We start from the raw sequence: 16,770 nt of genomic DNA, 5'->3' as shown, positions 1-16,770 counted from the left end.
GCAGAGGAGCAGAGCCGGAAAAACAGAGCAGGTTGGCAGCTCTTCCTCTATTTGGGCCATCACTGTCATGGGTCAACCCTGACCTGCGCCTTAAGCCCAACAGAGGTTGGGGGCTGCATCTCACCCTGATGGGACCTCCATCCATTGCTTTTACCAGCTTCAGCTCAGAGTCCAAACCAAACTCCCAGACTCCAAGATTTTTCTTATGCTACCCAACAGCCTCACAACGTCCACATGGCCTTCAGAGAAATATCTCCTGCCTTGGATTCGGTCTCCTCTGAACAGATTTCCATTGTCATTAGCCAGCAAATATTATTTGCTAAGCAACACCCTCTCCCAGTCAAACACAGAGCCGCATCCGCTGCTACGTGGAAGCTACAGCCCAGCCTGTAATGGCTGCTTGTATCGCAGCACCTTGTGAAGTGAACTGAGACACCCGGAATGCAGAAAACGCTACAGAAGCCAAGTTCTGCTCCCAGTCATGATGTATGGGGTGGCTTCCTCCTGCCAGAGATAACTAACACAAACACCTCTCCTGGCACGCTAGCTAGCGCTCATAGCTACAGCAGCCAAGCTGGAGGAAACTGCCTGGAGATTAAGATACAGATTTTAGCCTGGTGCCTGTCCCTGACTGATGGCATGGATGTGAGCAAAGCAGGGATATAAGCCCAACAGGGAGCTGAAGAGGGGGAGATCAACCATCCCCCCAACGCGGATCGTTCTCCCACATCCCTCAGCCTGTCCAGGAGGAGCGTGCTGCACCGGTCCTGTACCCACCCCTTCTCCCAGCCGCCCCCTCTATCACCACGTCCTGCACGGCCGCCACCTGCCCACGATGCAGGATGACACCAGAGCCCGAGAAGCACCGGAAAAGGGAGGCGAGAGGGAGGGAGCGAGCTGCCTTGCCACGCTCCCGCTTGCCTGCGAGCGGTGAGAGGGTTGCAAGCACCTTCTAGCAGCCGGCGGCTGGCGGGAACAGGTGGTGCAGGAGTAGGCTGACACCTCTTAGCGCTTAATCGTTCCCGTTTGTAGCTTTATGAATGGCAGCCAAAAAGTGCCATAATTGCTGCAGTGACGCTTGCTAATGACTCGAGTTAGATCTGGCAAGAAGTCAACGACAGGAAAGAGAAAGACAAAAAAAAAAAAAAAAAAAAAAAAAAACCCAGGAGCAGGACCAACATCTGAACACCACCAGTCTTCGGCCACCTCGTAGGAGAGCAGAGAAAGCGCAACTTGGGGCCCGCAGCCACAAACAGGGGACGAGCAGAGGCCAAGCACGCCGGGGCGAGCAGGGAGGGACTGTGCAGCACAGCTCTTGCCTGCGAAGGCTGCGCTGCCCACCGGAGACCTTCAGCTTGGGAAAAGGAAGACGATTGAACGGGGAAGGGGAAGAGGGAACAGAAATCCAGTCCTAGTTTTCAGGCTAGGTTTTGAGCGCCTTGCTTTCGGGGTGGGAAATGGGACGGGACTAAGGTGAGCCACATCGTATACACCACCTTTCTATCCCCCTCCCTCCAAATCAACTCGAGCCAAGCTAGCACAAGGCTTGGGAAAAGCAGGGGGATTCATCTCACTGCTAGCCTCAGCATGACCTCGGTTTTAGGCAGATCGTGTCCAAGGGCCCTGGCTTCCACTGAACTGCCCCCGTGGCCAGGGGAGGGTTTTTGCTGAGGAGGAACCCAGCCCCTAGTGAATAAACAGCACCCTCCTCCCGATTATGTATCTGTTTCTGAATGTTAACAAACAGTCTGCAGCATCTGATTGAGTGGGTTATTAGGAGAATGAAGACAGATGGTGGAGGATTAACTCTAAAGCATCTTTATTGCAAGGCCGTCATTACAGGCGGCTCTACCTCTCTCCCTCTGTCTACAACTGTCACCAGCTTAATTTCACCCTACAACTCACAGCCGCACACCACACAGCGATCCCAGCACACAGACACGGCAATCGGCAACCGCGGCAAAGGCACGACCAGCCACGTCGGAGCAGCTCCTTCCCAGTCCCCACGTGCGCCTCTAAACCGCACCCAAACCCAAGCTGCCTTCATGCTGCGTTTCTTCATGGTCTTTCATGACATGGGTTAGAAGTTGAGAGATGCTGCATGTGCATCACTTGAAGTTGGTGAACAGACAGCACACTACCACCAAAGCCCCTCGCCAGGCATGGCCAAAGAGCATCTCTACCACCTGTAAGCCACACGGGTGAGGAATAACCCTGCTGGGAGCTGGGCCTGCAAGTGCCCAGCCTGGATCTTCTCTGAGAGAATAGCCAAGAGAAGTGCCTTCCCACCAACCAAGCCTTCAGGGCATTCATACTTTTCCAGTTCTTAGGATATGCATCGTAAGATGATCCATATTAGGCGGTCTACTGCTGTAGCTACCTAAAGCAGCACAGTGTGGTGCAATTCTTCCACACCAAAGAAATGTCTAAGTCTGGGCTTCTCTGCCTACAAGTACATTTTGCAGACGTTGCCATTAAGTGACAGCAAGCTTCTAATGAGCCCTGTAACTACCTATTCCCCCTACGATAGAGACCCCACACCTCATAAGTATCCAATGCCTCACTGCCCACCTCTGCTTTCTGTCCCTTCAGGTACCTTGTTATTATTGCTGGGGCTATTCATTAACATGCAAACGTAATAAAAAGGAAAAACTGTCACTGGACAAAATATAAAAGGGAATCTGTCTCCTGCCTGACCTCCACAAGGTAACCGGCCCAAAGAGTCTGGCTCACGTACTTTGGGCATGAAATCGCTCAGCCGTACCACTTAGATGACCAGACATCTGAAACCCACCTTGGCTCACATCAAAGCTCAGCCCATGCTGCATAGCTTGGATCTGCACAGAAATCCAAAGCCTGGGAGGCTCGAGGCCTGCAATTGTCACCCCAAACCGCCTCTAGTGAAAACCCAAGCACATCCTAGGTGGTCTTTGTAACCATGGAAATCCCTTGATGTTATTTTTGGCAGATTGTACCTTTAAATGTGAGGGTCCCGCAGCCTGGAGGGGCCAGAAACTCATCTGCAGCACAGAGCAGAGCAAAGCAGGCACACTTTGTTTCCTCTCCCACACAAAAGCTTTACTTTCGGCCTTTCATGTTTCTTTGTTCTCTTTACACAAAGCCACGTTCAGGCTGAAAAGAAGGGGGCTCGCTTCACAGGCGGGAGCAGAACTCAAATCCCCTGGGGACAGGCGCTTCTCTGAACGATCCCGAAGGCTCAGGTGGGATGCTCAAGGCTCCGGTGGGATGCTCGGGCACAGCCACATGCCTGCTGGCTCTCTGGCACCATGAGAGCATCCCCAGAGCACTCCTACTCATCTGACCATGGCCATGGTCTCTCCTTTGAGACTTGGGGAACAGGAAAGCACTGAGAGAGGTTTCACCTTCTCACAACACTTAGACCAGGCTTTGCCATCCTTCCTCCCAAGGGGCAGTCCCTTGCCATTAAAGAAACAGGCTCTAATCAGCATTTAAAAAACACACGATAATTAACACACATGAGGTGAGATCTTCTGAAGTACTTTTTCCATATTATCAGCTCAGTATCAAGGCTCATGGGAAAACTATGGAACTTTTGATCTTTTAACTGATATTCAAGCCATAGCCTGTCTCCAGTAGTTTTGCCACATGAAAGCTAATGCACCTTCTACTTTCATGAAGACAAGGCTTCCTGTAAGAGTAAGGCCCCCCGAGGCTAAGCACTGGGAATACTTTATCCCACACAAGTAAGAGGAAGCACAATAGGGGAAATAATCACACCCTCCCCCTTTTTTTTCAAAGCATTTCCAATCAAAACCTCAAACAAGGACCAAATCCAGCCCAAGTCTGTTTGGATCCCCAGAGTGACCTTGCAGTAGACTAACTCTCCCTGCCACATCCCCGGCACGAAGTTCCTGTATCACACGGCTAAAGAAGGCCTTTAAGCCTGCTCTGATTCAGCATTCATCACAGATGGTGCTACACCAGCAATTCAGTTCAGAAAAAGCAGCCAAGTAATGAAGCTACCAGAAGCAGAGATGCTCACTCTTCCAAGCATAAATATTTTTGTTTAGTATTATGATTCATCATTATTTATGGTATTTCTATGGATTAATCAATGCTCTTAAAGCACTTTAGGGTGACTAGAATATTTAACAAGAAAAATTTAGAGAACTCAGCCTCTGTGTAAGAATTTGATGAGCGACAGAATAAAGTTTCTGCTTCCCAGAGGCGCAGAGATGCTGGTAGCCCTGATTCCAGATGAGGAACAAACAGATTTTTCCAGTCAAATGCTGATGTCTTTTGATCCCATCAAGGCTAGGCCTGACTCTCCATGGCTTCTGTAACTCTGTCACCAATAAGGTGGACATCTGTGCAGCTATGTAAGCCACATAAGCTCCAGGATATCGCAGCTTCCTCGATCCTGGTGATACGAAGGTAATCAGTTACACTAGATGCATCAGCATGAACAACTCAAAACTTGTACTGCGAAGGTGTCGTGCCGAGGTACTACCACAGGGCCAGAATAAAAGGAGAGATGCAGCAACTGCTGCAAGGACTCCCTATGTGACAAATCCTTTCTAGGGGTTGGGGAAAAGACCGTGGATGCTGGATGGATGGAACTAGGAAGCTTCTGCTCTTGTCTTGCAGCCTCATGCAGGCGGCTTCCAACATCTTTACCTATTAGGATGTTTCAGAGATCAAAAGGGAGCAGAGTTTTCTCCTCAGTGTGAACAAGAACCCAGTACACTGCTAGCAATAGCAAAAATTCACATTCCCTTGCAGCGAGATTATTAAAGAGGAAGGAAGAACAGAAGGTGGGGAAACCACTCACCTTCAGTCATCCTGCGGTACTTCTCCTTGTACATGAACCCCAGTACTAGGCAGCATCCTCTTCCTGGGAGCCCCAGTTCTGCAAGAGGAGAAGGAGCGATGTTAGCAGGTAAGGCTGCGCTGGGGACAAGGGCAAGCACGGGGGGATGCCACACGGAGCTAAGTCTGCCGGTGACACTATTTGGGCAAAGCACCGCAGAGGCAGGCGGGTAATCAGTCTCCGGCCAGTTTGAACGCTGCACTTTGCCGAGGTCCCAGCAACGCAGAGGGATGGATGCAAGCTGGTGGTTTCCAACCCAACTGCTTCTAGTTGCGGCCTCTGAGCTGCTCTGCTTGGCCACACGTATCCAGAGGGACCAGAGTGACCATCCCCTGCCTTGCCCGTTTCTTAAGCGCTCCTTTTTATTACGCATAGGGAACGAGCCGCAACTTCCTCCACGTCGGTGCTCTGCAGCAATACGGACTCTTCAATCCCTTTCGCCCTGGACAGGCGGCACGGTAAAACGGGACACGGACCTCTAAAGGGAAGACAAATGTGACCCGAGGCATCCTGCCCTTCAGAAGCAAACAAGCAGCCCTAAGGGTGGCGGAGCGCAGGAGTGAGGAGCCACGTGCCTTTGATCCCGTGATTTCTTAACGGGGGTTTCCGACTATCAGTAACAAGCAGAGAGCGAGATCTGAGCAAGGACTTCCCAGAAGTAGGCTGCAGGCCCGCGTTCTCCCCGTGCGCGTCTCGGAGCGGCAGAAAGCTCCAGCTCTTCAAACAAATTCTCCTGTGTCACAACGGAGAAAATTAAGGTACCACGTCCCTGACACCGCCTGCCTATGGACCTGCGGAGCTCCTCGGGGGCCCCCACGCTCTGCAGAGCCCCGCTGATCAAAGCCCCTTTGATGTTTACTTAATGCGGCTGTGGTCCCTTCAGAGCCCCCTCCGCCGAGAGGGGGGCACTCGAGAGTGTCGCGAAGCTGCGCCGAATCTAAGAGGGGAAGGAGGCGAAGCAGGAGGGCTCAGAGCGCAGCAACAGCGCCGGAGCGGAGCGAGCGCTGCACGGCAGCCTTCGCTCGGGCCAGGAGGAGCCTAGCCGCCCGGGTTTGGCTTTTCACTCCAGGATGCAGGAGGCTTTTCACTCCAGGAATAGAAAGCGGCTCACCACGGCGTGACGCGCAGGAACGACTCCTGGATTTACGCAGCACTGCGTATACAGCGCCCTTCCCCGATACTACCGCCGACAGGGCGTCCTGGCACAGGGTTTACCTTCCTCCTCTCCGCAAGACTTGTTAAAGAGGTTTCTCCAACCTTATACCATCCTGCAAGAGGCTACGGACCCTCAGCTCCTGATCCTAAGGCTCCCAACTAGGGAGGACTTCAGCAGCTCCTTAAAATAAAACACACGAGCAGCCCCGCTGAAGTCGATGCTCAGTGTGTCTCTTGGAAACCTTCAGGCGAGTTGGGATTTAATTACACCCTTAAACCCACACTGACACCCCCAAGCAGAAAGAAACGGGCATCCCTACAAAGTGACTCATCTCACCCAACTTGGATGAGTTTGGAGATCGCTGGGGGTGCCTGTTATTCTCTCACGGACCGCAAAACGCAGCAACTAACTCAGACATAGCTGCCTCAAAATTAGACAAATCGGGGCAGGCAAACCAACCATCCTCTTCCTCAGCGGTTCCTTGACTCAGAGTCCAAATCAACCGAAAGTAGTAAACAGCGACCTTCTCCGACACAAAAGCAGAAACCAGCCCTCTTGCTCTTCCGGCCTAAGGCAGCAGGATCTACGCTGCCACGGCAGAGCCTTCTTGGCAGCTGCAAACACACTAACAAATATATCAACTTGCAGAGCAGCAGACGCCTCTATTTGACGCTCCTGATTACCGTCAGGCCCTGCTGGTTTGAGCTGAAGGACACTCGGCACAGGGCGTCTCTGTCAGTGCTGTCCGACAACCGGAATCGATGGGACCCCACTGGGCTTCGGCGGCGGTTTCCGGAAGGGGGTGCGCAGGCATCGGCGCACGGGCAGCAGGACGGCTGCGAGCCCGCCGGGAGCATCCCAAGCCTCCGCGACAGCTTAGGCGGAAGCCGCGGAGCGGGCAGGAGCCGTTTATGTCTTTATTGATAGGAAAGCGAAAGAGCATCGATCGCTATTGAGCCTCCGACGAGCACCGAGGTATCAAAGTGTAATTAAAACAACACAATTAGATTAGCGCCGCATGAGACAGCACGGTCCGCAGCGGAGCGGAGCGAGCCAGCATCGCTACCTTACTAATCCAGATTGGCCAGAGAGGAGCCGCGCAGGCTGGAGCCAGATTACGGCTGGGTTATCACCCGTCTGGAGCCTTGACCGGAGCGCACAGGCACGGGTGTTTGCCTGCCGTCTGCCTCCCTAAGGGTGCTATAATTAATGCTTAAAAAGCGCTTTGATATGCCATGATGAAAGGAGCTATACAAGAGCACTGCATATAATAACTCATACCATAAATTTGTGAGAACACGCAAAAACCTTTATAGCTAAAGGCACCTTTAAATACTTGACAGTGCCTTTAAAAGGCAAAAATATTTCAGGATGACTCCAATGCCTAAGGATGGCTCACCACTTCACAGCTTTCACTGACTACCTAAAGCTAAAAGTGTTAAGCAGATGATACCCAATATTTTAAGTGTTTTGGCTTTGGGGAAGGGGGGTGCTGAGATACCATGGAAAAGGTATTTTTTAACCCATGAATGGCCCCCACTCCCTGAAACCATCGCATCCCTTTCCTCGGAACGGCAATCGATTTTTCGAGCACACGGGAACGAGCCACATCCAAAGTTTGTCATCTCAGGCACTTTTCAGATGCATGAGCTGAAGTATTTTGCTTAGAAAGCCCACGCGGGAGCACGTTTACACTTGCATTAGTTCATCTCAAAACATACAGAAAAACCACTTGGACAAAGCACAAGCAACTTCAAACCAAACTCTGCAGCGTTAGGGGCAGCGAGCGACAGAGAAGCAGAAGCCAGTAAAAAGAAACCGAGCTCAGAGCAGACACGTAGTGCACAGCAACCTCTGGAAAGGCATCTTCGGTACGACCCGGGCAATCGGAGAGGATAACTTTGCTTTGGAAGAGCGATACCTCTTTGCTGATTCAAATTACGGCGTCCTCCTGCTTCTTTTTCGTTCCGCCCCCCTCTTTCCTCCTATCGTTTGGGATTTCATTACCCACTTTCACGGCAATTACCCTGCCCACAAGTCAGAGGGCTCTAGGTCTCCGATCAACCAGCGCGGTAAAGGCTAACGCTGCAAAGGAGTAGTAAAGGTTTATTAACACAATCGTAATGTGTACTATTGTGTAGCTGCATTCCACCAGGAATGATAATACACGTTTAATAGCCCAATAATACCTGTTTAATAATTTTTCAGCTCATCTTGTCTAATTGCAAGTTTATTAAAGAACGATAAACTTTATAATCGCTGTAAAGGCATAATTGCAATTCCATTGCTTATTCAATATTGAGTTAATTATATTACAACTAAGTTATTTTTTCCCATACATATTAAATATCAATTAGCTGTTTTAAACTATTGATTTGTATTTAATTAACTATGCTATTATATACCAATTAAGCTCTTATAAGAGAAGCAGGAACAGCTGGTCTCTTAAATTAAATTTTAAAAACATTGTGTTGAAATAAATATCACGTTTCTGTTTTCTCATGTTTTCGTTCTGCTGAGATGGCAATTTGCTATCTGTAAATATTTTTCCAATCGCATGTTATATGCACGAGCTTCGTCTGTAGTTCTGAACTCTCTCTCCAGGGTGGTGAACTGACAATCTCCACAGCAGAAATTCTAGCGTCGGTCTGTGACACCGCGATACGACGGCTGGAAAAGCAGGAGGCCCCCATACTATCTCACCTTGGGATCTAAGCAGCAGACAACCTGGATGGGAGCTCCAGAAAGAGCATGATGCTTTTGAGGAAAGAAGCTCAATATCTTTCTGTTTGCTTCCAAGTTAGCCGCCCAGGGAGATGTTAGAAGGTCCCATGTCACCAAAACTAAAGAGTTTGGATCACTTTTCAAAACTTTTTGTTTAGAAACCTTACGCTCCTGCTTAGAAACAATTTTCTGCTCCAGGACGCAAAGGTGTCTGCTGTTGGGCATCTTGCTAAGGAGACTCCTTGTGCACAGAAAAGCCTCAACTCCCGAGCGTTTCCAAGCTCTCCCTGCTTCACTGGTACCTACTGACTTTGCATCCCAAAGGCTGGGAGGGATGTGTGATGCAGCGTCCCTTCACTGTGGTGCTGCCTCCCAGGCGCACTAACCATCCTGCTTTCCTTGCGCGGATTTCGGAAGTACCCCCGCGACCTTTCCTGCGGGCGAATTTGCCGTGGGCTCCAGCGAAGGAAGCTGCGTGCTTCCCCGCCGAGTTCTCCTTTCGCTGCGAGCGCTGCGTTCAAGACTTCTCCCCCGCCGCCCTTCGCGTTCACAAGTGCTGCCGAGCAACTCCGAGCAGCTGCCGCGTTTCGGCAGTGAGCAAACAGATTCTTCCGCATGTAATTTGTGTATTACACTGTTAAGTCTGCAAAGCAATTCAAGATCCTCAGAGATGGAAAAAAGCTATACATATGCAAGTTGTTATTAAATCTGTGCCCAGATAATTTATAAAACTATATTAAAAAAAAAAAAAAACACCTAAGAGGCTTCCCAGATGAGAAAATGGCACATTACGGTTCGAAATAGAAATGAAGTAGATATCAGTGTTAAAAGCTGTAGAGATACTGTATTTCATTCTATAGTGCTCTGCAGAAAAGTTACATTTATAAAGCCATTTATCGTATTATGTACTTGCAAACCACTTTGTCATCCATTTATTGCACAAATAAAATCTTAAAAGCAGAGGATTAGTTGAGTGTGTCCCTATGGGACCACAATCTGACTTTAAAAAATCCATCAATGAAGTAAAATAGATGGAGCAGAGGTGTTTGCCAGCTCATTGCTCCAAGATGTAAAACGCAACTGAGCGGAAGGGCTACTCTCTGATGATGCACAGACCTGGAAGTCCTGGTCATATTAATGAGGGAAGGCACATCTAGAGGAGCTTAAGTCCCACGGAAGTTTCCTTGCTTGCAGAAACCTCGTCCTCATTCAGAAGCCAGTCCTGTTTGGAGACTTCCGAGTGGCAAGTCCTTGTTGTTGACCCTGCACAAGGGTGAATATCACCTTGTTGGGGATGGCTCAACTTTGGCTTGGCAAAGGAAAACTCCTAAGGTCGAAACCCTGTGAAGTACCTCCATTAACACCTGAATTTACCCTAATCAGTGCTGAAGTTCAAGCTGCATCTGCACCTAAGAAACAGCAGCATCAGCAGTACAACACAACCCCAGTGCCGTTCTCCCTGAAGGGAATCTCTGATGCTGAAAGATGGCAGTAGCTCCTCAGGGCCCTTTACAGAGTGCAAGCCCATTGGCTCTGGTTCTGCTTTTACCTTGTACCAAATACTCTTTTAGGCAACAAAACATAATGGAAAAAGACAGGAAAACTTGATACTTACTTTAGCTGAGCCTGTTTCAATCCACCGGAGAAAAAAAAAAAAAAAAAAAAAAAGCCATTCATGGCCCAGGAGGAGGTTCTCTGGGACAAACAACCTTGGACAGGCACATACCTTGAAACATCGTGCAACGTGCATGATGCAACTCCTGCGCAACATGCTCTAGGTGACCCTGCTTGAGCAGGGGGGTTGGACTAGATGATCTCCAGAGGTCCCTTCCAACCTCAACCATCCTGTGAGTCTGTGATTGTACCACACCTGGCATCCAGCTACCACAACCCTCTCCAAATATCAGGACCAAAAGCCTCCAGAGGAAGACTAGAGACACAGTAGATTTCCCCACAAGCAAGTTCTGCCCTAATACTGGACAATTAGAAGTTGCTTCTTAGCAGGAAGCACAGCTGGCAGAAGGGGAAAGAAAGAACAGGAATTCATGCTGCTAAGCAAAGAGACTTATTTCCCTGTGTTCCCTGTCTAATGAAGAGAAAAAGGCACCTCTGAACTGCAGATCATCACTGAAACGTTTTGAAGAGCTTCTCCCTGTGGCAGCAGAGAGTGCCTTTGGCCCCTGAAGTTCAGGGAGCTGAATCTGTCTGTATTCCTCCTCCTCCTCCCCGCACCCTCCATGGCTGTTGCCCTCTAGCCGAGTATCTTACAATCTTACTCTATTTCCCGTTGCAGAAGTCTCGACTGTCACACAGCTTTTGCTTTAGTTCAGAAAGTTGCGTGGCAACGCAGGCTGCTTTCTCCGTCGCTGGCAGCGGTGGGCCAACTCCTGCTTGCACTTAAGACAGCACTGCTGATCAGACAGCAAATGCAACCAGAGGCTTCCACGTCATTTTGCCAAAGCATAGAAAGACTTCTGAAAAGGTCGTGACGAAGTGGCTGTGCCCAGATAACAAATCCTTAGGCAGTACTGGCAAGAGATAGTCATTTGCAACTTTGGCCCACAACTAGTGCTTCTCCAGGGTGTTTGTACGCGGCAGACTGGAGGTGCCATGTAGAACATGCTGCCCCAAAGGTCAGGGAAAAGGTGCTGTGAATCCACCTTTGTGTCTTCCCAGGCCTCAGCAGCACCAAGGATTTGTGTAAGGTTTCCGGCGCACACTGGGCAGTGGGAAGGACCAATTACAGAAACTTGCGACCACCCTAGGTACCACAACACAGCAGGTTAGGAATGATGCTACATGCTACGCACACAAATAGTGCGGGACACCTAGGCAGAGCCCTATCCCATCTTGCAACCATCCTTTCAAAAGCCCCCCCCTTTTTTTTGCTACACAAATCCTTTTTGCCAACACAGGAGGGAGAGAAATGACCACATAAGGGACCACATCAGAGTCTCTGCTTCGTATTTCAGGTCTAGAAATCACTTGCCATCACCTTCCTTCTGCTAACACTGCCGTGCTGGTGTACAATGCACCTTACCATTACCATAACACAAGCTTCCTCACTCGCTCTCTCCTCATCCTGTTTCTAAAGACACCCAGGAAAGATTTGCAGGGAATTGCCCACAGCAATGCATCAAGTCCCTGTCCATGCCTGCATGGTTTCATTTCATTTTACATTTCACAGCATGCAGAAATATAGTTCAAACACCTCCTCCCAATTTACATGATTTCTGCCGTATTTTGCAACGGCAAGTTATCCTGTTGCCTTTTTCATCTTGCTTCGCACAGACCCCCTGAAGCTTTCCTGCTCGCTACAGACACAGAGGGCTTGGGCCATTCCTAGGAATAAGGCCAATTTACCTCAGTAGTGGATTTGACCTGCACTTTAAGATCTTCCTGGGGATTTAATCTGCTTTTCACTAAAGCCCATTGTATCTGCGGCTACATTCAAGTTGCAAAATGAATCTCGTGTTTCAAGGCAGTGACTCACTGCAGGAAGGTCAAGACGACTCCTTCCAGAGCAGTCTGGGCAATATGTGAATACCTTCCCAAGCGTCCCCCACTCTCTGCTTGACACTTTCCCGGGTCAGACCCCGAAGCCACGCAATGTAACTGCCATCTGACTTGCAGGTACCTCCCGCATCCTCTCCCCTCTCCTCGACCACCAAGATCACATTTGCTGATTCCAAAAAGACTGTGCCCTTGCCAGGGCAGTCGGGGCCACTGGAGGACAGCCAGGTGATGGTCACATCTGTCTCAGTCACACTCCGCTGGTTGTGCTGCACCAGCCCATGCAGCCTGCATGCACTCCCCATACCTCCCTGAGTCTGCTGGGGCTTGAACGGCAAGGGCAGGAGAGGCTTACAGACAGTCTGAGCCTTGTCCCTTGCTCAGTCCATCTGCTCTGCCTCTCCCAGGCATTCCTTCTCTTGCAAACTGAGGGCCCAGATGGCCCCAGGCTGTCTGTCACCTGCATCGTGCTCCACTTGGCAGGTCAGACCTGGACTTGCAGCCACTTAGGGGACTGTCTAACAAGGTCTGCAATGGCACCAATACGGTATTACTTGTTCCTTCTCCTTCTCCTTTGAGCTCCATATAGCTCAAAAATAACACTGCCCCACCAGAGAGGCAGTTGGTGAGGATGCACATGAAAGCCATCGCACCTATCAGGAAACCAGCACACATTTCTGCCATGCCTCTCCCACTGCAGACAAGGAAGCAAGACCTGCAGTGAACCGGAATGCCCTCACGAATGCACGCGCCGGAGACTGGGAAAACCCCAGCCGCTGCTTGGGCCACAGCGGCACGTGGATGCTGCACAAAGCAGGGATCTGCAGTGGGAGAGCAGAGTGCAAGGGGATGGAGAGGTGTTTGGAAGGTGGATCAGACCAGTTTAAGATGAGTTTGTATTCCTACTCTGTTTCCCAGGTGACTGCAATGGCATCAGGACATGTTCCTAAGCTCCAAGGTAGTTTTCAGTGGGGGAAACACTCAGCCTTTCAGTTGGCCTGAAGTCTGGATGGGAAAAAAAAAGTTCAGAAGAAAAGTGACAGAGAGAAAGATATAAGATCCAAATATTGTGGTTTCTTAAGAAGAGACACAGTGGGTTTTGTTTGCTTTTTCGTTTGTTTGCTTTAAAAGATCCACTTGCAATCACCGAACACTCTGGTTTCTCGTTTCACCACCGCACTGCTCTCAGCTTCCACTGCAGGACCCCTGCACATCCCATTGCGATCCAAGGATCATTAGCAGCACACACAGCATGATTATTATCCGTAGGCCTAGCGAGAACATCTCACCTTGAAATAAACAGCACACTCTAGCTGCCCCTGGCATACAAAGAACTGCATTTACCTGTGGGTCTAGAGGTCAGCACAGAGCAGAAGACACGCCACCCTCACACCCCACCCAGACTACTCCACAACCACTTTTGCTCCACTAAGAGGAAAACTCAGCAATGGAGACACTGGAATGAGCTCTGGAAGTCCACACTTTGGACTGAAAGGACATGGACACACCGGCAGGGGGGAAAAAAATCCCAGTACTGTAAAGTTCACATCTGTTTTGGTGCTCTGGACCAACAATGGTTCCTCATACCTCCGCGCACCAGAGGTCGTGGGCTTTCTCCAGCCACCCTGGAAGCGCTTCTGATTGAGGCATCAATTTTAGGAAATCTAGAAGGACAGAAGACAGTCCAGGGAAGCACACAGTACTTCTAATCTTAGAAGCATCCAAACACTGCTATCCTGATTGACCTAGAAATCATCATCACTGCCTCCAGTGATGATAATTCAGTCCATCTGCTCTGGGTTCAACAGATCCTCCCGCTCCAGATCCTAAAAAGCCTGTTGCCTTCTTGTCCCAGCTCCTTTAGATGCAATTGCTTTATATCCTTGACAACTACCCCAGCTCCTCTGAGACCAAGTAGCTGTGGCCCTTTAAACCCATCTCAAGGCAGCAAAAGCAATGAAGTGCAGTTGTGCTATCATTTGAAGATGCCACGGCAGTCTGAGACAAGGAACCCTGTGGTCCTTCTATTACTGGAAAATCATGCTCCAGCCTCACAAACGCCATTACTTCTCTGTATCTTATAATTAAATTGTATCTGCCGGTTACCTCACAGCACGTCTGCAATTCTTGTGCATCTGAGACTTTTTTTTTTGTTTTTGATCTTCAGCTTCTACTTTATTTTTCCCTCCTTGCTAACTCTTTGCAAGCTCACAGGACTCCTTAAATCGCTTTGCAGAGGTGAGAAGGGGGCAGAGGCCCGCTGTGCGGCACCAGTCCGAGTGAAGTCATCTCCTCGCGGGCCATCAACCAGTTCTGCGAGACCACATGCAGCTGTTCACGGATGGCACTTCGGCTGCAGGGTACAATGCTCAAAGCTGACTGGCCTCCTCACTCCCACCATAGGCAAGGGAGTTGAGCCAAAGGTGACAAGAGATGTGAAGCCACTTTGGGCCAGCTCTGCATACACATATGTGGATCTCTATCTCCTGTTTGGATATTTGAACTTCCCAACGGTCTGAACGAGAGCTTAGGCACCTCAATATCTGGGGGAACCGGACTCCTGATGGCATTACAGAAGTATCACAGATGAGTAACCTGGCCCAGGGAAGTAGCAGCAGGTCCATCATCTTGGAGAGTTAATCCCACTGGAGGAGCATTTGCTCGGAGCATGGCTGCTGGCCTGCTGCACCGGTTCAAATCTCACCGGTAGAGAGGAGGCAACAGGGCAACACAGGGAAAGGCTGTGCTCGAGCGCAGGCTGGAGCTGCCTGGGCCCAAGCTGCAGCCTCTACCCCTGCTCTTCCACTTCTGCTAAAACTTGCTCGAACAACACGCGGTGCTAAAAGAAGGGGCAGCAGGAACACAGGTCCCTACCCACTGACAACCAGCAAGGCACCAATTACAAGGAAGGGGAGAAAGCCACAAGAATTATGGGGTTATCTAATCATTACGCTTCTGCTGCTTTCTGCAGGAAGGCGGCTTTGATTAGGGTATTGAAGCTTAACAGCGTGCTGGCAGGGAGAGCATTTGCCGTGTTCAGCAGCAGCAGAGTAAGAAACCGAACGGGCAAATTTCAGGCTGTGGGAGGGTGATTGCTGCCCTGCCTTGACCATGTTCCTTCAGTGTCCCAGCAGCAGCAGATCGGGTCCCACCTGGAAAAGCAAACTCGTCATCAGAACTGCTAGGGCATATGGGCATCCCACTGCAACAGCAGTTAGACCATGCTACTTCTGCTCAAGGCAGCAGCAGTCCCCTTTCCCAGAGCCAGAGAAGATACTGAGTATTCACAACCCCACATGCAGGTTGTGGCATTCAACTCCTCTGAAGGTGCTAAAGATGTGATTTCCTGGCCTAAATCTTCTGAGGCCGCAAAATTGGCTTTGTATCCTGAGCACCGCAGGTCCCCTTTCAGAGCCACTGTATTACCAGTCTCCTCATGGACCTGACAACTCCCAGTTTCTGCAGTTGGTTCTACTAGACGGATCCCTCTAGCTGCTGCAGTCAGCTTTTCACACTGAACTTTGCTAGTGGTACTCAACAGCTTCAGCAAAAAGCCTGGTGGGGTCCACAAAACATTAAATACTCCCTCCGTTCCTACGGACACCATTATCATGCACAAGAGGTAGGGAAGTAAATTGGAAAAGATCGGTAGGGGAGGGATTTAGCCCCCTGCTTGTGCCTTTATGCAGCCCGAAGGATGCACAAGCAGCAGGGCTCTCTCACACTGCATTTCCCCTCCTCATTACATGCCTTAACGGAGTGAAGCCTGAGCTCACAGCTGATGCCATTATATGCCTCCATGCACCTTCCTTGCTACTAACTCCTCCTATCTGCTGCCAAACCATATAACTTATTGTGGGTAGTCTGTCTTCCACTGCCGGGGGCCATTCTCCCAGTGTTGGCCATAATATGAATGATATGTGAAAACGGCTCCCCTGCTTATCCCCATGTCAATGCACTGCTACCGAGTGCACACTCTCTCAATCCCATTAAAAGTAATGGGGTGAGATTGTCCAGCCCATTACTTTTCAATGGCTTACTTTCAGGCAGACAGCCTAAAGCTCCTGTATCCTCAAAATAGCAAGCACAGTGGCTCCAAACCTCTCCGCTTCATTATCACATCATGCATTCCAGCTTGCCAGAGCTTAATTGGAAAGACAGGCAGGCCTGCGCCTAGGTTTGCTAATTGCTCCAGCAGAGACACGAGTACTCCTTGCACCACTGACAATTACTTCCTTGCTCAGCAATTTTTGTTTTTAAGGAGATTACTTTCAAGGTGTGAGATTTTACAGAAACAGCTTAAACCCTTACAAAAGAGGAGAGAAACATATGCACACAGAGCCACAAGAGAGGTGCTTAGGAAGCTATTACATGCTCTGAGGTTCAGCTGGCCTCGCTGCTCCTGGAGGGGAAGTACAGCTCCAGGAAGAGCAAGTTGGGAAGAAACACAGCTCTGGCCAAAAAGCCAAGTGCAAATCGTACGTCTAAGACGCATCATGGGAGCTGTAGTTTGAGGACTTTCTGA

General features: G+C 49.8%; 1 protein-coding gene across 5 annotated transcripts in view; it reads right to left on the bottom strand.

The window, feature by feature from the left end:
- KIRREL3 (kirre like nephrin family adhesion molecule 3) overlaps positions 1 to 16,770 on the bottom strand; it is a 313,997-nt gene that overhangs the window by 90,301 nt on the left and 206,926 nt on the right. For 4 of the 5 annotated variants that reach the window (XM_062594420.1, XM_062594421.1, XM_062594422.1 and 1 more), the window contains exon 2: positions 4,814 to 4,891. The exons of the other annotated variant lie outside the window; for it this stretch is intronic. In XM_062594420.1, the coding sequence (XP_062450404.1) occupies positions 4,814 to 4,891 (78 nt within the window). The remainder of the gene's footprint in view (positions 1 to 4,813; positions 4,892 to 16,770) is intronic. 5 annotated transcript variants of the gene reach the window in all.

This window comes from Rhea pennata, chromosome 24 (assembly GCF_028389875.1).
Source record: "Rhea pennata isolate bPtePen1 chromosome 24, bPtePen1.pri, whole genome shotgun sequence".
In the NCBI taxonomy this organism is placed as follows: Eukaryota; Metazoa; Chordata; class Aves; order Rheiformes; family Rheidae; genus Rhea; species Rhea pennata.
Note: the sequence above shows the minus strand (reverse complement) of the source record. Positions and strands in the feature narration are given on the sequence as shown.